This window comes from Heloderma suspectum, chromosome 13, assembly GCF_057233095.1.
Source record: "Heloderma suspectum isolate Gila_16-S chromosome 13, 16-S_ref, whole genome shotgun sequence".
NCBI lineage: Eukaryota > Metazoa > Chordata > Lepidosauria > Squamata > Helodermatidae > Heloderma > Heloderma suspectum.
This window is the reverse complement of record NC_139470.1, coordinates 1,733,443-1,755,306: the sequence shown is the minus strand read 5'-3', so window position 1 is coordinate 1,755,306 and position 21,864 is coordinate 1,733,443. Positions and strand designations below refer to the sequence as shown.

Below are 21,864 nucleotides of genomic sequence, written 5' to 3'. Positions count from 1 at the left end.
GTGGAGCCAGATGAAGGCAGATAAAGTTCCATCCAGTAAGCAGAGGCTGGTCACGTCAAGCAGGTAGAGTCCAGACAAAGTAGACAGGTCGAGGCACCAGAGGCAACGTGGAGGCAGAAAACAGGGCCGTGGGTAGCTCCCAGTGGTCCTGACACCTTAATGCCCTGCTTGTGGGCTTCCTGGAAGCAGCTGATTGGCCACTTTGGGAAGCAGGATGCTAAATGGACCCTTTGGGGTCTAATCCTGTGGTTTTCTTATTCTGTATGTGTGTGTTTGGTGGTGGTGGTGGTGATCACAGGGCTGCCCCAGTGCAAGACAGACGGGGCCCTTGCACCAGTGACTGTTGCCCTTTAGACAGACCAGCCAGGTTTGAGGTGCGATCGCTTCTCTCTTTCTCACTGCAATGAAAGGCCGCCTCCTGGCTCCGATTAGTGTCCCTTTCACTGATGCTTCCCGATCATTGCTCTTGGCATTGCTGATCAAGTAAGCATTAAGCAGCCGCGTCTGCCAGATCAGGACAAGAGTGCTCATGCGCAAATCCATGAGAACCAGTCTTGCAAAACCTAAGCAGCTAGATCCAGAGCCGTGTACTTTGCCAGACCTCGGCTCCTTTGCCAGTTAAGAGGAACCTTGCAGACCTGAGTCCAGAGCCAGCTGACCTGAGGGAGCCAACACGCTGAGTGGGAGGCGCCTCCATTAGAACTTGCAAAAGGAGGCCACGCCCCCTATGCCAAAGCTAATGCGTGGCCGCCAGCTGGCATCATTAATGGTGCTTCTATTCGGGAACGAAGGACTTGGCCCGGTCTCTGAGCGGCGAGGCTGCAAAAGAAAACACATTTTCCAGTAAAATGTTTTGTTTTCTGTTCTTTGCCCTCACCCCTGATTTGATAATAGTTTCCCCGCTCTCCTCCTCAGTTTGGTCCTTTGCCTTCTTCCTATATGAAGCAAATAAAAAGAGTGAAATCGAAGTCAACGCCAACATTAAAGCAGGGGACGCTCTCTGTGCGGCCTGCCTCTGCATGGCCACATTTCCTCCCCGTTCATCCCAGCACCCCAAGCAGCAAATGTTAAGCTCAAAGAACAGCCCAGAAATCACTCCTCCGTATGGGCGCTGGGCCTTTCTTTTCTCCTGCGTGGATGCTGGGACCCGGCTTTGTCACAAGGGGCCCGCTGAGCACAACCTTTGACTTTGTTTGCCACCTCAGGACCTCCACATGCTGCAGTGGGCTCTAAAGGAATGCTGCCACCAGGTGAGGGAGCTCTGTCCGTCCCCCAGCCTTTGTAAATAAACTTTCTGCCCAGTGAAATACAGATGCATCCATGGGATTTCTTGCATTGAAGAACATGTTTCTACGGTTGTATCTCTTTTTCACCCCAAGGTGTGTGTGTGTGTGCGTGTGCGCACATGTGCGTGCATTTTAAGACCAAATATACAGACATCCTTCATTTCATGGCAGGATTTCTATATATAAAAATGATGGATTTCCTCCCCAATTTTTTTTCAATAGCAAGGACTCTTGTGCCCAGTTTCTTTAAACCAAGGTGACGCTGAATGTTTCCTCTTCCAGCAGAGTGAGAAGCACTCCTTCTCCCGTTGGTGTGGTTTCAAGGGAGTCTGTTGCAGACAGGATGGTGGCAGCATGCGGGTTTGGGCTGCTTTCCACTTCCTGGCATCTCAAGGCCAGTGGCTGCATTCGAATGTTCTCCTCTGACAAAGACTGATCTTCTGATATTCCCTGGTGTTTAATGAGAGCATAACCCATCACTGGGAATAGTGATCGATTTCTCTTTCCAACCCCTCTTCCTTGCAGTGTCCAGACGGCCCGAGAATCGCTCAGCTCACAGCGAGACACGTAAGTGAGCCCCAAGGAGAGTTGCCTCATTCACGCTTGTATGTGACTCGAGAATAGAACTAATTGATTAGCGACTGTGAATGCTGGCTGAATGGACGCCAGTATTACGTAGTGCAGGTGGGGGGATGGGGCATGCCCTTTGAATAGTTTCCAATAATTCTTTGGATTTATTCCCTTTCATGTGACTTGAATCCACACTGATCTGCCTCTTAACCACAATCGATATTAATGGGTTCTCTCCCCTCCCCGCCCCGCCCTGCCCCCCAGTCCCCCAGCCTCAAAAATAAGTGGGAGTTTCTTTTTGGCTCAACCGTTCAAAGCAAGAGTGGGCAGACTTCAGGTGCTTAGGATCTACTTTGTTTTTTGGCTAGGGACGGAGGCCCACCTACTTTAGCCAGGTGCAGCACAGGGGCTCAGAGGGGTGAAGATGCATGTACGGTGTAACCCTTTGCAGGCTTACTCAGAAATAAGCCCCTACTTCACGAGTGTTTAATCTCTTTCAGACCGAGGGCCAAATCCCCTCGGGGGCCGCATTTCAGTGGCAGGCTGGGGCCAGAATACAAAAGCTGCCCGGCACCTTCCAGCTCAGAGCTCGGGCTGCCGCTGGCTCAGCCTTCAGGGAGGCATTTCAGTCACTTGGAATGGGGACAAAGCTGCACAAAAGCTGGGAAACCACGAAGGAATCGGTGGCTGGGGAAAAGGGGAGGGAGCATGGCCATCTGGGGACCCCCAGGCAGGCTGGATGTGGCCCGTGAGCCTGAGGTTCAACACCCCTGGTATTGGCTGGCAGCGGCTGGGCAGGATCTGTTCCCAGCCCCACCTAGAGATGCTGGGGAGTGACCCTGGGACCTCCTGCACGCGCTCTGCCCCGGGCGTTGGCCCTTCTCCACATGCTGATCAACGTGGGCTTTACGTTCTCAGTACACATTGGTTGACACAAAAACCACTCTGTGGAAAACACCCTCCATGTTTGGCTTGGGTCAGGCACAACAACAAACTGGGGCTCACATGTAGAGGGGGAGGTGCTTTCAAGCTTCAGTTTATGGTTTATTGTAAACTGTGGTTTGTTGTGGTGGTTGCACTTGGCATTGGCAAACTGTGGCTTGTTCAAGCCATGGTTTGTTAGCAAGGCAGGATATCAAGCCAGGATTTGATGTGGCTCCAGGCCAGACCCTGTCTAGCATTTGGGGGGAGAAACTTGCTATGGAACTCTTTTCCCCTGGTACATTAATACTGCTTTTCCAATGTGCGTGTGCGTGTGAAGGAAACGTTCAGATTTTGAACTCCTACCATTAAATGAACAGCCCAAGCAAGACAGCAAAGCCTGAGGGAGAGAAATTTGATTATATAAATAATTGCATTGCATACCAGTAATTGCATATATAAAAATCAATAAAGGCTATAGCTAAATATATATGTGTGAACATAAACATTCACAGCAAACACACTTACAAAGAATATAAAATATAGGTATTGAGTGTGCATAGCTGCTGTGACTGTGGATATCATATACCGGGTGGTGTTTTTTTAAAAATAGGTCCTTGATGCTTATACTCTTTCCAAGTGCGTTTTGTTATGAACTTTTATTTACTCCATTTCCATCCCACCTTTCCCTTCCTCCAAGTAGCCCAGGGTGACATGCGTGACTCTCTCCTCATCCATTTTCTCTTCACATCAACCATGTGAGGTACATTAGCTTGAACGAGGGAGTGGCTGGCCCAAGATCATCCACTGAGCTTCCTGACTGGGTGGGGATTCGAACACGAGTCTCCACCATTCACCACTTTACCCATGGCTCGCCGGTGTTATGGTTTATGTATTTGATGGTACATATAGATTTGTTAAAGCCTTTACTGTATTTTTCTTTATACTGTACTTGCAATACATTTCTATCTTCATACAGTACTTTATTCTTGTTCCTTCTTGGGTTTTATATGGCACTCTGCACTGAGTTCACTACTTTCCTTCATAGTTACATAGTGGCACTTAGCTTTATGAATAAGGGCATTATTTGTTATCTACTTGCAGTTGTCTGCATGGCTGCAGCAGAAGGAAAAGTGGGAACGGACCCCCCCCCCCACATGCCACTGGCTCAGATGGGACCAGCTGCTGACCCTGTTTGCCTGCCTCCTTTTCACCCAGAATGGTCACCCTCAATTGCCATTCTCCCTGCTATTTGTGTAGCTTTATGCAGGATGAGTCCACAGATTGGCTTATTTTCCTCTTCCCTCCCATCGCTTTTTCCTTTTGTATTGTTATTAGGCCACAGACTGGCAGGCAGGCACCATCTTGTTCCTTAAATCTTTGTACAGTGCCTACAAATAATAATAATTTAAAAACCAGCTCTATTATGTATCACAGCAGAATATGGCCGGCTGTGGCCATGCGCTTTTGCTGCACGTGTAGACTGGCCCTCGTGGGGAAAGGGACACAACGTGAGGGGCTGCTTCTCTGCTCTTCCCCCCACAGGGAGAGTCAGCTGAGCATGGGGTCAACGGTGAGCTTAAACTTGGAGCTGGAAGGAAGCCTCAAGTCCTGGCTGGGCTCAGCATCGGGGTGGTCATCTCCATCTGGCGCCAGCCTGGCAGGAAGCCTTTCCAAACTCTCCGTGGACAGCCACAGCGCCCAGAGCCTGAGGTGAGAAGCATTCTTATGTGCCTGGGAGTGGGGGTGGGTGGGGGCAACTTCTTGGCAAGATCCAAGTGAATGGTTGCGATGGCAGACCAGGCGGTGGGTCTGTGTCAGGGGCAGAAACCAAAAGCGTTGGTAGAGGAACGGTTTACAGCAGGGATGGGGACACTTGGGGGCCAGTTTCTGGGGGACAATTTCCGGAGGCATCCGGGAGCACAGTCCTGCTCAAGAACAAGGTGTGTGCTGGGCGAGGCCGGGCGAAGGCGGACCTGCTGCTTGAGAGCAGTGATGGAAAGACCTTGACTGACTCCACCCATGACCCACTGCTACTGTGCATTTGATATTCAGTATTTAACTTCCAGTATTTCACACTTTAAAATCGAGTGTTTCGGTGTTCGACAAATACCCTTCTCTGGCATTCTGTGTCCTTGTGCCGACCTCGTCTCTCCCACCACCGGCTGGCATGTAACTAAGCCAGCAGCCTCCACATGCAAAACAGAGGCGACGGCAGCCGTGAGGTTTGCATAAGTAAAAAATAAATCTTTAGGGGGAAAACCCCAAAACAGCCCAGTGAGAACTGAGCACGGAATGCCGGCTGACTGTGGGGGACCAGACAATCAGGGAGGAGGGAGACTGGAATGGAGAATGGAATCTGGCTGGCTGGATCTCTCCACATGGCAACATTTTGTTGTCAGTCCCACTTCTTGAATACCAAAGGTGGGGCGTTTACTTGAGATAGTCAGCACTCACAGTGTAATACTTGCTTCCTACCCTTGAGAGCTCGAAGCTGGGTGCATGGGCAACCATCTTGGCACTCTGCATGTGTCAAGCCTCCCCAAGGGCCTCTTGCCAAGTTTCCGGGATCTGGGAGAGCTGGCTGTCCATCCAGCTCAGCTCTCTCCCAGATGAGCAGGAGTCCAGATGCAGAGCAGCAGTCCAAGCCGGCCGGGCCAGAGGCTGGGGTGTGGTCAAAGCTGGGCAGGGGTCAAGATCCAAGAGGACGTACGCGTAGGCAGGGTCCTCATGGCAGAAGCCAGCGGCTTGGACAGAGGGGCAAGTGCGGAGGTGGTTTCATGGGGCCTGGGAGACAGGGCCTGGCTGCTGGGGTGCAGCTGACTGGAGGCTCAAGAAGGCTGGTCCTGGGGCCAAGGAGGCCCCTGGTAACACAGAGCTTGGCCTGCCAGGCGTCCCATGGAACAGAAATGCTGGTGGTGCGGGAGGTGATGGTCCCTGACTGCCGGGAGCCCAGTTGGAGAGCCCTGGTGTCTTTCAGTGTGTGACAATCCTGGAAAGGGAGAATATAACACGAGCCCTGATGCATCAGAACAAAGGCCACCATGCTCCAGTATTCCGTTTCCACAGGGTTCAATCAACCAGGTGCCCAACAGGAGGTCTACAAGAGGGCATGGGTGCATTGCACCCTCCTGCTTGTTCCCCAGCATACTGCCTCTGATACTGGAGGGAACATATGGCCATCGTGACTATTCCCCATTAACAGCCTTGTCCACTATGAATTTGTCTGATCCCCTTTTCAAGCCAGCCATGCTGGCAGCCCTCATCACATGTTGTGGGAGCAAATCCCAAAGTCTGACTCTGTGCTGAGTGAAGAGGTCCTTCCTTTTGTCTGCTCAACTGCTGGGCGGCCACCATGTGAACACAGTGCTGGTCTAGATGGCCCCTGGGTCTGATCCAGCATCAGGGCTCTTCTGATGTTCTTATGTCTGTCCTAATTCTCTCACCAATTGGCTTCATGGGGTGACCCCATTGGGTTCTAGCACTATGACAGAGGGAGAAAAATGTCTCCTTGTCCACTTTCTCCACACCACACAGAATTTCAGGCTCCTGTTTCATGTCCCCCTTTCCGTACCCTGGTTTCTAGGATGGAACAGTTCCAAAGATCAAGGGAACATGACGGTCAGGCAAACCCAACTGAGGACTTGCTGGCATCTTGGGATGTTAAGACAGCCCTCCCCAGCGTGGTGCCCTCCAGATGTGTTGGACTGCAATGTCCAGTGTCCCCAGTTGTACAGTGCTGGGAGATATAGACCAACACATCTGGAGAGTGCCAGGTTGGGGAAGGCTGCGTGAAGACTTTGCTGGTTACCCATTACAGACCCACCTTGTGTGCCTGCTAAAAGGATAATACCTGAGGTCTCTGTGCGTGTCCGTTGTTGGCTCTTCATGTACACCACCCAAACAGCCATGGGCTCTGGGGCACCTGCAATTGCCTGCCCTTTCTTTTTGTAATGCGCACATGCCAGTGGCCCATTGCTTTTCCCACCCGTGTGAACTTGGGACACGTTGCACAGCGCTGAACTCTGAAGGAGCAGCCGTCATTACCGAATGACGATTCCCTTTGCTAGGTCAGACCTCCAGAGCAGTGGCATTTGCAGCACAAGCGGAGGATCCCCTGGATAGTTATCTGTCGTGATGGTTTATTGCCCTTTTTGCAAAGGAAACGCAAAAGCCTGTTATCCAACGGGCCGCAGGGTGAGAGTAGGTGAACCTTCCACCAGTCCTGTCCCTTGTGTTCAGGTGAGCCTCTGGAAATCTGAATCTGCTCTGCCATTCTCCCCCCCCACACACACACTCCAACTCCTCTGTTTTGTATGAGACTGTAAGGGGCAGTGAGGGCCTTGCAAGGCTTCTGGAGAGACAGGGCACAATCCACCAGCAGTGGCGTTCTGTGTGCTCTGCTCTTGTTTAGGTCCCCCTTGGATTCATGGGGGATGTTAGCGGCAGTCTGTCCCACGTGTTTCCATGGCGTTTGATGGCTGCCCTGGCCTTCGGATCAATAGTTGGCATCCAGCCACACTGGCATCTCTGTAGAAAGTAACAATGAACAATCAAGGGGGACCAAATGTGGAAAAGCTGCCCTAACGGTAATATCTGGCCAGAAGATCACTGTGTCACAATAGCTGAGTGATGTGTCCTGCTTCAGAGAGGCTTGCTCATTGCTTGTAGGTTGCTCAGGAGTAGTTAGGGATGCCATCACTGGCAGGATCCGGCGCCTCTGCATGCCGGGTGTGCAGCCTGGCTCCTCTCTGTGCCAGTGCCAGGTGTACTTTGTGTCATCTCTGGTGGGAAGGGCCACTCTTCCTTCTGTTGTTTGGACCCTCACTGGTGACCTTGTGTCACGTCGGGATTTCCTTTGGGAAGTGTGGCTCCCTGAGGATCAGACTTAGTACCAGTTACAGGAAGCACGGCAGTGGGGCTCCCGGAGCCATCCCGGAGAAACAAGACACTGGGCTGCATGGGCCTCTGGCCTCATGTCGCAGGGCTCCGCTCAGCCACAAGGTCCCCCATTCAAGCCTCTTCTCAGCCATGATCTCCCCTGGTGGCCCTGGCCAGGGGTGCTGAGCCTCTTTCAGCTCAAGGGCCGATTCCATTTCGGAGCAGCTCTTGGGAGCCACATTCCAGTGCTGGGCACGGCTGAAGGGTGTGGCCAAAGGCAAATGGGATGGGGCCTATTTTCACTTACAGCTACCAGGAACTCTGCCTCCAGAGAGGCATTTCAGCCTTTTTGAATGCAGGGGGGGGGGGGGGAATACACAAACCAGGAAGCCAGCAAGCTACTAGTGGTTGAGGGAAAGGGGGCGGGGCCTGGGGAAGGGGCTGGGCCATCTGGGTTGCCCTGGAGGACCAGAGTCATCCTGTAGGCCTGAGTGTCAACACCTCTGCCCTGGGCGATCTCACTCTTTTTCAGACCCCCCGCATTTTGTAGTACAGGGACAACACCAGTGGCCTTCCTTACAGAGTTGTAATAATTTATCAACCACTTTTCACTGCTTTGAAAGTGCTAGAAGCAGGATGCTGGATCCTACAATGTTTTGCAAGCGATTCTTGCATTCTTCTCACAAACGACCTCAGGCCGACTTTGTAGACTGCTAAGCACGATCTGCAGCCTCTGAACAGGTCAAGCGCCTTGAATTGACCAGGGTGTTCTCTGGCTCCAGCCACCCCCGTTTTCCCAATTTCTGCAATTCTGGAAGCGAAGCATACCAAACCCCACTTTTAATTTCAAGAGACTTCTGAATATTCGGCATTTCGGATTGTTAAGAGACCTCTGGAGGAATGGCATTTACTCACAATCCAGGGTGCTTGTTGATATTTAGCTCTTGTAAAGGTTCATAGGCCTTTCAAGAACAAACGTGTTGAATGTACACAGACCAGATAGAATCCCCCGGGGATGTTTCTCCCCATTTCAAGGGCCCTACAGTGCACGAGAGCAGCGGAATTGATCCCATGACGTAGACGGCCGCTCAGATGCACTGAAGGAAGTCGTGTCCCCCCGCCATGTTGAAAAATTCTCTGGGTTCTGGAGCTGCTGTTTTAATTTCTGACAATGATGCTACATCCTGGGCATTGTTCGATATTAAAATGGTGCCTCCTGGAAGCACTTCCTGGCCCTGCTTCCAGGTACGCTTGAGGGGGCCCTCCTCCTCAGACTGAGAGCCAGCAGAGACAGGACAAGGTTCCACTCTGCAGGTGTCTGCAGATTAGCCAGATTCAACCTTGCCGAGGTTGTCTGACTTCCACCCTGAAGCGTGTTCTGACTCTTTTCCGTATCACATTGTGCGCTTTCCTTTTCCTTTTCACATGAACATTTGTATGTATTTTGGTGTGCATTTCCCCAAATGTACACATCAGTTGTGTGCAATTTTCAGAAGTATGCATTTTTCCATGTACATTTTTCGGATGTACACATTTTTCGGAACACTTCTGCAGGGTGTATGTGTTTGTTCTGAGAATCGTATTGCAAACTCAGAAAAGTACAGGCTTAGATCGCAGATAGCTTTTGGGTGCACCTTTGGTTCCTGGAGGTGTGAATTCAGTGCATTCTGGCCAAAACAAACTGAAATGAATTTCTCAGACAACCCCTCCCACTCTGCTCAGAACCACTCTCTATCAAGGCTGCTTTATTTCTTTTTTAAAATGGCCACTGGAACTGCCTTGCATACATTCGTGTGTAAATAAAAGTTTGCCCTGAGGGCCAGACTCAGGGTGCATCCAGGCATCTCCAACATCTTAGTCTTACTGCTGCTGCTAAAAGTAGCTGCACATGGGGTGGGGGTGGGGGAGATTTGGCCTGTGGGACAGGATTAACCCTTTCCCTTTGCATCAGTGGCCCCAATCCACATCTCCCCTTTCCCCTAGAGGTGCTATTAGCCATGGAGGGGAAGGTATATAGGCACAATATGGGTGCCTGCTTGATTCCTGCATTGAGCAGGGGGTTGGACTCAATGGTCTTATAGGCCCCTTCCAACCCTACTATTCTATGATTCTATGATTCTTTCTCCGTAGCTAACAGCAGCTCCCAGGAAGGGGGCAATTTGCATCAGGAAATAGGCATGGGACAAGAAAGTTTGCCCCCTCTGCTACCCACTTGTGCTGAAGCCCTGGAGGTGCTTTTAGCACGCACACTAAAAGGTGTGTGAAATGCATCTGCGTGTCCCTGGCATCACTTCGAGTTTGGTCCCAAGGGTGAGTGTGGTGTTGAAGCTGAGGCATGGCAATTGGAGGTGGCTTGGTGCACGCAGCAGGGCTCATGGAGGGAGACGTGGACTGGGAACTGAGGGGCTGCTTGGGTGGGTGTGATTGTCCTCGACAGCATCAAGCAGAGTGGAGTTCCGTGTTTTTTGCCGTTCTTTCTCTTCCCAGTAAATACGGTTTTGCCTCTGTGGGTGTGTGCGCATGCGTAGACTACAGGGCGGGGCAGAGGGAATCAATTCCAAGCATTTCTGCTGGATTTATCCAAGCGACAATGCCCCTTTATGAGTTCCCTGGTGCATGCTGTGCCATGAAAATCTGCAGAGTTCTGTGCAGTTTTGCAAAGTTTGCATAACACAGAGAATATTGAAGCAGCTGGAAAATACCATCGTCAGCTAAAGAACTTGCATTGTTGCTGGCAAGTACTTCAGCCACCTTCCAACCTGTGGCAGTTTGTAAACTCCAAAGACGGGGAGGCGAGGCGGGGCAGCTGACACCTGTTACCGTGTGAGACTAGCAGCGTTTATCCCACATGTGTCCAAGTGGGGTGGGGTTTTCCATTGGAGCAGGAAGCCAGAGAGCAGCCCAGCAGGAAGATTTTGACAAGTCATCATTCTTGGCCCATCAGACTGCAAGGCCATTTCTGGAGTGGCTTTTGACCAACTTTTAAAGACAGATCTTTGGTCCACCTCGCCCATTATTGCCTATTTGGATTGACAGCATCTCCCCAGGGTCTTGGCTACAGAGAGGTCACAGCCTGCTGGGGAAGATAGGAGTTGTAGTCCAACACACCTGGCAGGCACCAGCTTCAGGAAGGGTGCTCTCAGTAGCCATTGCATAAGAGACACAAGAGCAGGAGGCTGGATCCCTTGCCATTATTTTCCCCATGTATTTTTTGTGCCATATTCTTGCACGGGTTCCTATTCTTGTTTGCCCTGTTACTCACATGATCCTCCATGAGCTGTTCATGGAGCTGCCGTTGGGACCAGGTCATGGGCCGGCGCTACTGGACCTAGTCATGCCGACACTCAGAGCGGGCAGGCTTCTAACCTGATGCCCCCAGCCCCAGGAACTGGCACCAGGATGGGTCAGAACAGTTGCGGACCTTGACAGTTCTTAATGCAAATTCCTAGTGCTCTGCTGGAGATGGGTCTCTCCTGGGCATCAGCAGGAGCTTACTTTATTTGCACAATGGCTTTTGAGTAACCTGGGAGTCCCCCCCTTTCTTCCCACAGTAGTCAGTGGCTGAATGTGCTTTGTTGTGCTAGGCTGCCGGCACAAAGGTCACTGAGGAGCTGCAATAGTTTGCCTAGCCAACTGCCCACAATGTATTTTGTGGCAAGCCAGAATCTGACTCTTTTCATCTGCCGTCTGGAAAAGATGCGTAATTATTCCACGCTTGAAAATAAAAATTGCACAGTTGAATACTGTGTGATATGCTCCTAGTTACTGAAACCCTTTCTGGTGCCCCTGTTACACTCAGAGCGAGGCACCCTACTGCACCACCCAAGTTACATTCTAAGACAGGGAGAGGCATTCTGGTGCCCTCCAGGTGTTTGGACTACAATTCCCAAATCCCCAAACATTGGCCATGCTGGCTGGAGCTTATAGGAGTTGTAGTGCAAAGCCTCGAGAAGTGGGGGGGGGGCTTGTGGCCCTCCAAATGTTCTGGCCTACAACCCCCATCATCCCTCACCATTGGCTAGTCTGGCTAGGGTGGATGGGAACATCTGGTGGGCCACAAGTTGCTCACCCTCGATCTCAGTCTTGCCTACTTCAGTACTATGGGGGTGGAATCTGCTCCAGAAAAGGGATTTGGTGCAGCAGCTCAAGTGCGGTTGGAAGGAAGGAGGGAAAGAGGGGAAAATGAGTCGCCCCCATCTTGTTTGCAGGCATATAAGCATTTATATAGACTGAAGAGGAAAAGAGGCGGCCTGAGACAGTGAAATTCAGATCTGGAGAGTCCAGCGTGAAAGCGACTGTGGCGCTTAATGCTGTTGTGTCGTGAGCTTCAATATGTCGCAGCAGCAGACGGTACAGGCCAGCACCCTGCCGCCGGCTCCCCTCTTGAGGAACGCCCTGCCTGAGGGGCTGGCACGGGCCGTTTCAAGAGGCTGGATTTCGGCCTGTGGAGAAGGCGACGCAGTGGGGGACAGCAATATTTACAGTCGAAACGTCACATCCAGGAGGGCAGCTGCTGCTAGACTGGAGTGAGTCAAATGTTAGATGAAAGATGCCACATCAAAACACTCTCACTTCGGGCAGGATAATGTTTCTTGATGTGTTCTCCAGAGATAATTTGAAGAGATAATGCAGTCTATTTGAGGGTTCACACCATATGCTCGTCTTGCTGGCAGGGAGGAGAGATTGTGGCGCGGTTGTACTTGGGGTGGGAAGGGAATGGTTGCCTTTCTGGAGGAAAGGCAAGCAAGATGAAGGAAGGCTGCAGGCCACCAGCAGTCCAGGGCCCAGGCTCAGCCCGGGGGCCTCAGGCCGCCGAACATCTCCTGCCTCACAGACCAGAATATTTCCCTAATGGTCCCTTTCTGTGGATCCACTTCCATGTGGAGGACTGTTCAAGACTTTTGGGCCTGGGTTAATTTACCTGCTTAGCCGTAGTTCCCCCCTGCCCTGCCCCCCTGAAGGGTTTGGGTCTCATATTCACTCACGAGAAAGGGTTAAAGTGTTTGGGGCTTTTCATTTCAGTGGAAGAAAGGATGCTTGGGGGCAGGGGGCAGGAAGAACAGGATAAACATTTGTTTGGCCCATTATGCATGATGTGGAGAAAGTGGAGAGAGGATTTTCTCCCCCTCCCATAAAATTAGAACTGTGTCACCCACTGAAATGGGTGGGCAATAGATTCAGGACAGCCTGAAGGAAATCCTTTCTTCTCTTCAGACAAGACCTAATTATTCTATGGAACTCATTGCTGCAAGATGGTGCTGATGGCCACTAGCTTAGATGGTTTTAAAAGGAGGTCTCATTCTTGGCCAAGGAGAGACCTGTCAGTGGAACCTCCATGTTCAGAGACAGTATACCTCTCATTACCAGTTACAGGGGGGCAACAACAGGAGAGAGTGCTTGCCTGCTTCGAGGCTTCTCAGAGGCATCTTGTTGGCCAGCAAAGGAAGCAGTGGTGGGCCTTTGGTCTGATCCAACATCAGGACTCCTCTGCAGTCCTTGGCTGAGTCCATGGCCATGTGGCGGCATACATGGGCCATTATTGCACATGGAGCTGCACAGTCCATGCTAGGGAATCAGCAGCAGAGGTGTGCAGTGACAGACTGAGCGGGTGTGCAGTGGGGGGACCCTTAGGGAATCCATATAATATAGCTAAAATGCGGATGTGGATGAGATCCTCTTACTTTGTAATGCGGTCAAGTCGTACGTGGTGTGTGTGCGTGTGTGTGTGAGAGAGAGAGAGAGAGAGAGAGGAACCTCATGCACTGGGAGCAGGGGTGGGGAACCTCAGCCCCAGGGGCCAAATCTGACCTTTCCAGGGTCCCAATCTGGTTCTCCAGGGTTCTCCAGGTGGCCCTGCCCCTTCCCCCCACCAATCATTTGATGGTTTCCTGCTGTTTGCGCAGTCCCCCCTCCTTCTGAAAGGCTGCACCGCCTCTCCTCCTAAGGCTTCGTTGCAGGCCGGAAGAGCTTTACGCCGCCGTGTGTTGGCGTTTTGTGGAGTCCCCCCCCCACTCTTGGCCCTGCTCCCCGCTGCACTGTGGCCCCTGAGCATGGCCCTGGAGAGGACCTGGGCCTTCAGGGTGCAAGGCGTTCCCCAGCCTGGCATTACAGCAGCCCCTGGCTTGACATGCACCAAGGGGCTCGGTGCGATGCAGCGAGGAAGGTTCCGGCAGCGGCCGGCTGTGTGACCACATGTCCCTGAAGGACAGGTAGGGAGAGGGCTCTCTGGGGCTGCCACTGGCCAAGCTGCTCTGGTCCTAGAGGGGGAAGCAGGGCAAACAGGAGGCTGTGTGGCAAGGAGGCTTCTGATGAACGTGGGCTTGGGAAAGCTGGAGGCAGAGGCTGGAGCAGGCAACCCGTTGAAGTGGCGGCTAGCATGGGAGGGTGGCAAAGGGAAGCTGTCCAGAGGAAGGAAAGGAAGAAGAGGAGACCTGAAGAAGGAACATGGGGAGTGAGGAGGAGGTGGAACTGGCCGGGAGCTTCGGTGGCAAGGGCAGCTTAAGTCTGTACATTGGTCTGAAATACATTCATCCGAGAGGTCTGGAGCCAAGAAGATCCAGCTGCTTGAGGCACAACCGTGCCCAGAGCGGTTGGTTCCCGTCGGAGCTTTGCGAGCTGCCTTGTGTCCCAGGCAAATGCCAGCAGCGCCAGCCGGGCCTGAGTGACGTTTCAGGGGAGCCCAACCCCCCCCCCCCCGCCGCCTGGTGCAGAAATCACAGCGCCTCTCCCTTTGTCTCTGGACATGCACTGTGCTTCAATTCAAGTACAGATATTATTGCATAAATTATTTCAACTAGCATAAGCATAATCACCCTAATTGCTGTGTAATCTTCGCTAATTACTGTTGTATGTCATTTGCTTTGGTGCAGATTGCACACTACAAAAATTCTATTTGGCTTAAGGATGCATTTAGATTCTCCCATTAGATCTTAGCTTGCACTTTTTTTTAACTTGGGGAGGAAAAAAAGAATCGAAGGTCCTGCTTTGTGCCGACAGCATAGTGGTGAATTGCTGGAAAAGTTTGCCTTTCTTGACCTTAGAGTGGGGTGGGGAAAAGGTAGATTTAAAGCCCACCAGTAAACCTCTGGCCTGTTTCTGGTGGACCAGCTGGTTGCTGGGATCCTTGCAATGTATTCTAGTGTAGGTCTCATCCAGCAAGGAGCTGCTGATGTTTTCAAGCAAGAGGACATACTGAGGATCACTGAAGGCAGATTAGTTAGCAGTAACTTTTAAGTGATCATGAGTAAGCACTTGTAGATTTAAAAGTCTACTGGGGGCTAATCATAGGGATTCCAAAGAGGAGAAGAGAGAAAAGTAGACCATGTGAAAGGGAAGTTCGCTCACCTTTGCCTTAGTACTACGTAAAATAATCCAAGCCATACAACAGAAAGGGGAGGAAGACCTGTAGCTCTGTGGTGGAGCACTTGTTTTGCAGGCAGAAGGGACCAGGTTTGATCCCTGACATCTTCAGCAAAAAGAAGCCCAGGTAGGAGGTGATAAGAGACCTTTTTCTGCCACAGAGGCCTTGCTGCTGACCAGAGTGAGGTGGACAAATAATCTGATCTGGTTCAGAGCAGCTTCCAATGTTCCTTAAAGATCTTGCTAATGAGGGATGCAGTTGTTACTCATCTCATTGTCTTATCTACAGTATGTTCTCCTATTGCTCAAAGTGCTTCTTAGGTCAGCAGTCCTTACAACAACCCTGTAAGGTGGGCTGGCATTATCACCTCCATGTTGCAGAGACAGGCTGAGAAGGAGTAACGTGCCCAAGGCCAATAAGTCAGTCCTTATTTATTTATTTATTTATTTATTTATTTAATTTCATTTCTATACCGCCCAATAGCCGAAGCTCTGGGTGGTTCACAAAAATTAAAACCAAACAACACACAATAAAACAATTTAAAATATATAGAACATTAAAACCACAATATAACAATACAACCACAATAAAACCTAGCAGCAGTACAGGAGTTTAAAATACAGATTTAAAACAGCAAAGATAAAAATTTAGAAAGCTAAAAATTTAGATAGCTAAAGCATTTGTGGCTGAGTTGAGATTTGGATAGAGGAAGTCCTGGCTCAGAGCCTGGGCTGTGGGCCACTTGGCTACCACACCTGATGTCATGCTAGGCCGCATTCTGCATGAGATTGTGGGCGCCATGCAGCTCACAGCCCAGAGGAGAGCATCCTGGGCCGCTGGTCAAAGCCAGAATAAGGCAGCTCCTTATTCTGTGTGGGTGTAATGCAAGCCGTGCGTGTGGCAGGCTGTGCCCCCGCAGGTGTGCTGAGAAGGGAAAGCTGAGGAGAAGCTCTCGCCAGACCCAGCATGGCCGCCACATCTCCCACCATGCGTCCCTTCTTCCTGTCACTTGAAGCCCCTGGCTGGCGGCCGCCTGACAGTCCCTCCTGTATTGCCTTGTAATGAGGGAGCCTGCAGGGGGGAGAGAAACCAGCTCCACTGCTTGATTGCTCTCAGTTTCACCAGAGCCACCCATGGATTTCAGGTGGAGGAATCAGACTGGCTCTGAAGGCAACATTCGTTCGCTCTCTCGCAGGAAGGCTTTTAAACAGGGGATCCAGAGACTGCAACACTCACAGCTTCTTCATCCCCGTTTCTCGGAGTAACACATCCTCAAGGGGCTTCCACACCATCTGTCCAGCCGCTCTCCGTCTTCCTCGGCAGCGACTGGAGATATTTCCAAACACACATCCGGGCAAGGTGGCCCCCAGAAACTGCAAGGGAGAAACTGGAGCAGGGCTAAAGCGGGTTATTGCTGGGGTTGATGGCCCAACAGAACAGCTACTCCATGGGGCGCTGTCCAAGGTTGCCAAGGCACAGGCCAGGGGGCGGGGCGGGGCAGGGTGGGTGTTGCACCTGCAGCAACGGAGGGTTCTTGTAGTAGGCCTTGCGCTTTCCCTTCTGGTATATCAGTGGAGGCCCTGATCCTGGGGGCAATTAGGTGGGGGCCTCATCCTCAAGAGCAGAGCTGGGGAAGGGAAGCTGTGCCGCCAAGCGAGCGCTCTCCTGTCTAACGGTGGCTTCCTTCCGGGTTCAGGAGATGATCAAGAGGGCAGGCCCTGTGGCATGCGGGGAGCACAGGGATGTGGCAAGGGGTACGTGTCCGTGCTGTTCCGGAGTTGTCAGTCAGAGGGGCAGGCTCCTCCTGGCCCCCATTTGATGCACTTGGAGGGGGCTCCTCTTCCTCTTCTGTGGTGGTCCCATCTGACTCGGCATCTGGGAACAAGGGGTTCCTGGATGTTCATGAGGCAGCCTTGGGAAATTGTGCTCCCTCTGTGCCTCAGTCGCCACCTGTAAAGCTGGAGCCGTATGACCTGCTTCACAAGGCTGTTGTGTGGGCAAGCGCCATAAAGACAGCCCGAGTCACAGAATGCCATCAGAGAAGGAGACTGATGTCTGCCTTGCCTCTGGTTATCTGATGGAGCATCCACCTCCCTTCCCATGGACGTTTGAGGGGAAGCAAGATTTCAGCCATTCTAAGAATCCTGAAGAATTCAACAAGATCCGACACAAACTGCATCCATAACCCTGTGGCCACGAAGTCCCCAAGGGGAACTTTGCTGCAGACAAAACTCAGCCTTGAATGAGCACAAGGAATGGTTCAGCAGAGGCCGTGCCTGTATTTTTAACAGAATGTGCCATCCACAGGGCGTGTTTGTGTCAGTCTAAATCAGACCGTGTCCTCAAGGCGTTTTTGTGATTTCTGCTACTACTGCTGCTATAGTTACTAGGAAAGAAAGTCCTGACTCTTTTTTTTCTGCAGAGTCTCTGGTCAGCTGTGAGGACAGACCAGGTGGTATTGCTGATGAGCAGAAAGGAAGAGTTGGGGAATATGTCTGCCCCCCTCCACCTTGGAGTTGATAAAGGCAAGCTAGTTTCTAAGGCAGGCATCTCCAAGCTAGTGCCCTGGACTGCAACTCGCATGGCCAATGGCCTTGATGGCTGGGGCTGATGGGAATTGCAGTGCAACACATCTGAGGGCACCCAGTTGGGGAAGGCTGTTCTAAGGCAACAAAGCAGTCTTTGAGATACGCTTGTGGCTTTGATGGGTAGAAGATGCACTCCGTGCCCCTCACGCGTGCCCCGCTTGTGCAACGACACTCTTCCGGACTTCAGCTGCTTGTCTCCAGCATAGCAGAAGTAGTGTGGCCATCTTTCATGGTCGCCAAAAGGCAACTTCACAGTGCTGAGCATAACCATCGTTTTTGCAGAGGTGGTTGTGTCACCTTCTTGAGTGTTCACATTCAAGGCTGTTGAAAGGACGATGTCTGAGATATCGGGAGGCCTTAGCTATGCCACTCAATTTGTGGCTGAGGAGAGATTTGGAAGTGGGGATTTTCTGGCTTCCAGCTAGTCCTCTTCACCAGCAGCTACTAATATCATTATACTTGTTGAGGAGTTAATATTTGGACACACTTGACAATGTCAACTTATTGGCCACTTTTCCATGACTGCCATTCCTACTGACAGTGGCTGTTTTTCTGCCTCACATGCCGCTGCCTATTAGCTCTCATAACTATTTGGGAATAACCCAGTGCTTGCACAAGAGATGAGCTCTGCTCCCTGTCACCAGTGGAAATGGTCAGCGAGGGTTGGATTTGGGGGCAGAAGAGTGAAGAGTGGTGCCCCAACACAATGAGAAAACTGTGTGGTGGCATTTAGCAATTTACTCTCTCTCTCTCTCTCTCTGCCTTACTTACTGCATGGTGTTAGTTGTTTTGAACAGGGCACATCCATTAATTTAATATATGGCCTGTCCAAAGAGACACTGGCATTCCCACTGGCCTGGGTTAAGACATTCGCCCCTCCTTTCATTCTAGACGTGTGTGGACTGGCTGTGGTTAACTTAGCTGGAAACCAGCTTTTAAGGTTGAGCTCCACTTCTAGATCATGAGGCCTAATCATAGAGAAGGGGAATGCTGAGCATGTACAGAGTGTCTTTCCTTTCACTTAGTCGCATTGCTGGTTTGCTGAAGCTCTTTGGAAACTCCTTTGGCAACTGTGCTGGTTAAACTTGGAGGGTTTCCAGGCATGTGTTCCCTTCCCTCCAAGCTTCTTGTGGCTGGGGGAGCGGGTAACTTTGGAGTGAAATGTTGGCAGCACAGAAGTGCTGACAAACAGCCCTCCAAGGAACCTGCAGCAGCCCAGTCCTCCTTGAACTCCTTTCAACCCCACTTAGCCATGTATTTAATGGAACTTCCTAGCACTTAACAGGGCTGGTGGATTTGGGACTGGATCTGCCTGTGTGTCAGGAGTGCCCTGGCGGCCTCTTTCAGTAGACTCCAATAGTCAACTCCAGACACAGACAAAGGATTCTTTCCAAGGCTTTATTCCTTTTACAACTTAATAACTCTATCACCAGCGTCTAAGCTATGAACAGCAGAGTAACCTATGCCCCAGGTTGGAAACAGTTGGTCCCCGTTTGAACGAGAATCACTTGCAGACCCTGAACTTATGGGCTAGGGAGAGATCCTCCCTCTTTCCCTTGGGTCCAAGGGAGGCAGCCGTTGCTTGTGCGCCAAACGGGCGCTACGCCTCCTTTCCGCGCCCTGCATCGCTCGTCGCTCCCTGCGACTGCATTGAGCATCCAGCAAGCCCTCCTCCTGCACTTGCTCACTGCCAGGGTCACTATCTATCCCAGGAATGCTGGCAGGAGGAATCTCTGCCAGCTGCTGTGCCTGTGAGGGATGAGCTGGCTCCTCTCCCACGGATTGCTGATCCTCCTCAGAATCAGAACTGCTCTGGGGTTCCATCGGCTCAGTTTCCACCCTGACACCATATGGCATTAACAGCGCCAGTTGGCTCTCTCTAGCTTTGGAAGTTAACCCCTTTGGCTGGGGAGCCCAGAGAGAATTGCCAGCTCCCTTGCCTCCCAGCCCCTGAACAGGATTGCATCCTGCCCCAGGCATCCCCTAAAGACAAACCCCATTAGCCTCAGTGCTGGGAACAGCCCTGGAACTACTGAGGATGGAGGGGCTGAGGAGGACACCGACTGGCTGCCTCCCCTGAAGTTTGACTCAGTCCTTGGCATGCATGACTTTAGGAAGAGAATGCCTCCAGCCATGACCAGATCTTGGGGCGAGGGCAGCGAGGAAGGGGGATGCTGCAGAGGCACCCCAGGTACAACCTCTGCACACGTTGGCACGTGGGTTTTGTCGTCACAAGCAAGGAGACAGTTGCACAAAGCTATCAAGGGAATGGGATTCCTACAGCAACTGGGCTCCTTATGCCCCACCATAACTCAGCGCCCCTCTAGCCTAGACATGACTGCGTGTGTGAAAGGAGGTGGGCATGTAAAGGAACTTCAAGTTGCTTGAAAAGTTTTAACAGCCTGCCTACCAGCAGAGCAATTTCTTCACCAGTTCATTCGCCATGGCTGTTCAGCCATATTTTGCTGTTAGGAAGTGGCCAGGACTCGGTGCCAAAGGCTAGGAGGGACGACTCCTGGCCGGTGTCTCTCAGTCTGCTGCTCTGAGCACTGTGGAACTGCAGTTTTGTTTGGCTAGGCTGAACTGCTTCCAGGTTTACCTTGTCTAAGCAAGTGGTGGCATTTGCAAATTTTGCCCACCCCCCGCCCTGCTCCGCCACCTTCTTCTGCCCAGGCACATAAGGGTTTCCTCCCACAGCTGGTACAAAATGCTGGTTACTTGGGCTGTGCAAAATATTTTGTGCTTCTGATTCTGGGATTAAAGCTAGCAATAACTGGATTTAAATTTGATGTCACTTTTGCATGTGCTTGTCTTTGAATTTGGAAAATAAATTTTTATTTTTTAATTTTTTAAAAGCCTAACAACTTACAATTTCAGTGGGAAGGGATTTTCTTTTTTTAAAATTACAATAAAATAAAAACGTTGAGTGAATATTCATTTTTTAAAAAATTCTGTTGAGCACCAGACTTTGTTTTCCCAAGAACGTTGCTGCTTTTCCTCCTTCCTTCCTACCCAGACAGATTACATAACACCACTGCATAGCCAACCAAATTTGGCTTGCAGTGACAATGGAGAATGAGAGCTAGCGAGGGCATTTCAAGCAAACATGTTTAGGTGATTTGTGGCACTCCTGGTGAAAGAGGGAGGAAAAAATAGTGCATGGGTTTGGCTTAGCCCCTAATAACGAACATTCCCATATGACTTTGTACTGTAGGTTTTCCCATTAAACCAGTTGTAGATGAGTCTCCTGCTGGAAACAGATCCTTTGAGTTGGTTTAGGGCACCCTTCCCCAGCCTGGTGGCCTCCAGAGGTGTTGGGAAGGCTTGTTTAGAGAGTGTTGTTTTCCTTCCTCCTTCCCAGTTGGATGGCAAAAGCACTTAGCATTATTTCTGAGCAAATGCAGAAAAGGAAACGATATTGGTGGTTTTGTGATGGCCATTTCTAAAAAATGCCTGCTTGGGGATGCCACGATTTGGCCTGGAGGCCCATCTCTTCCACCCTTTGTCTCAAGAGAGCACCCATGGCTAGGCTTTGCCTGGGCTCATCCCCAGTTCAGGATTTGCCCACTTCTTGGTTCATTGCTGACTAGTGTTGACTTTCAGAACTGGTTTTCTGGTCGGTGGCTGCTGTTTCCTCCTGTGCAGGTGGCAAACAGGCAGCTTGGCTTGTTTGCCGCGCAGCCAGAAGAGCCCTTCATTCTCATGTCATTTCCACCATTTGGGAGCTTAAAGCCTTTTTGCTGCCCCTGTTTAAAGGAAACCGGGTCTTCTGAACTGAAGCTTTCTGATGCAAGCTAGAAAAACCCAGCTGGTTTGTTTGGCTTGTGGGCCAGCATCTTCCATAGTAAAAGGTTGAGGTGAAACAGATGGGACCATCCTGCTTTTCTACAAATACCTGGCCCATCTCTTTTTATTGACCCTACCAGTCAGGCTGAGGACGGATTTCTAACAAGGGGCAGCAAGAGCTGAAGGAAGCAACCTGGGCTCTGCCCATGGATTCATCCATGCACAAGCAGAGACATGACCAAGGGGCCCTTTAGCCCTTGCCCATGCCCCTCTTGTGTGACAAAATTTGGAGAAGGAGCCCTCTCTGGATCATGCACACCAGCCAGTTCCTCCCAGTTGTCTCTGTAGGAGAGAGATCAGCCAAGGTGCATAAAGGGAGAGAGCTCTGCTGAGGCCTCTCTTGCTGTCCAGACTGGGCAGGAAGAAGTGGCGAAAGAGACTTCTGCTAGTGTCTCAGCTCAGCTGGATGGAA

General features: G+C 51.2%; 1 protein-coding gene across 1 annotated transcript in view; it reads left to right on the top strand.

The window, feature by feature from the left end:
- The window catches only part of MYO18B (myosin XVIIIB), a 182,518-nt gene that overhangs the window by 155,720 nt on the left and 4,934 nt on the right, over positions 1-21,864 (top strand). The window contains exons 44-45 of the mRNA XM_084820341.1: positions 1,812-1,853; positions 4,323-4,490. Of these exons, the coding sequence (XP_084676467.1) occupies positions 1,812-1,853; positions 4,323-4,490 (210 nt within the window). The remainder of the gene's footprint in view (positions 1-1,811; positions 1,854-4,322; positions 4,491-21,864) is intronic.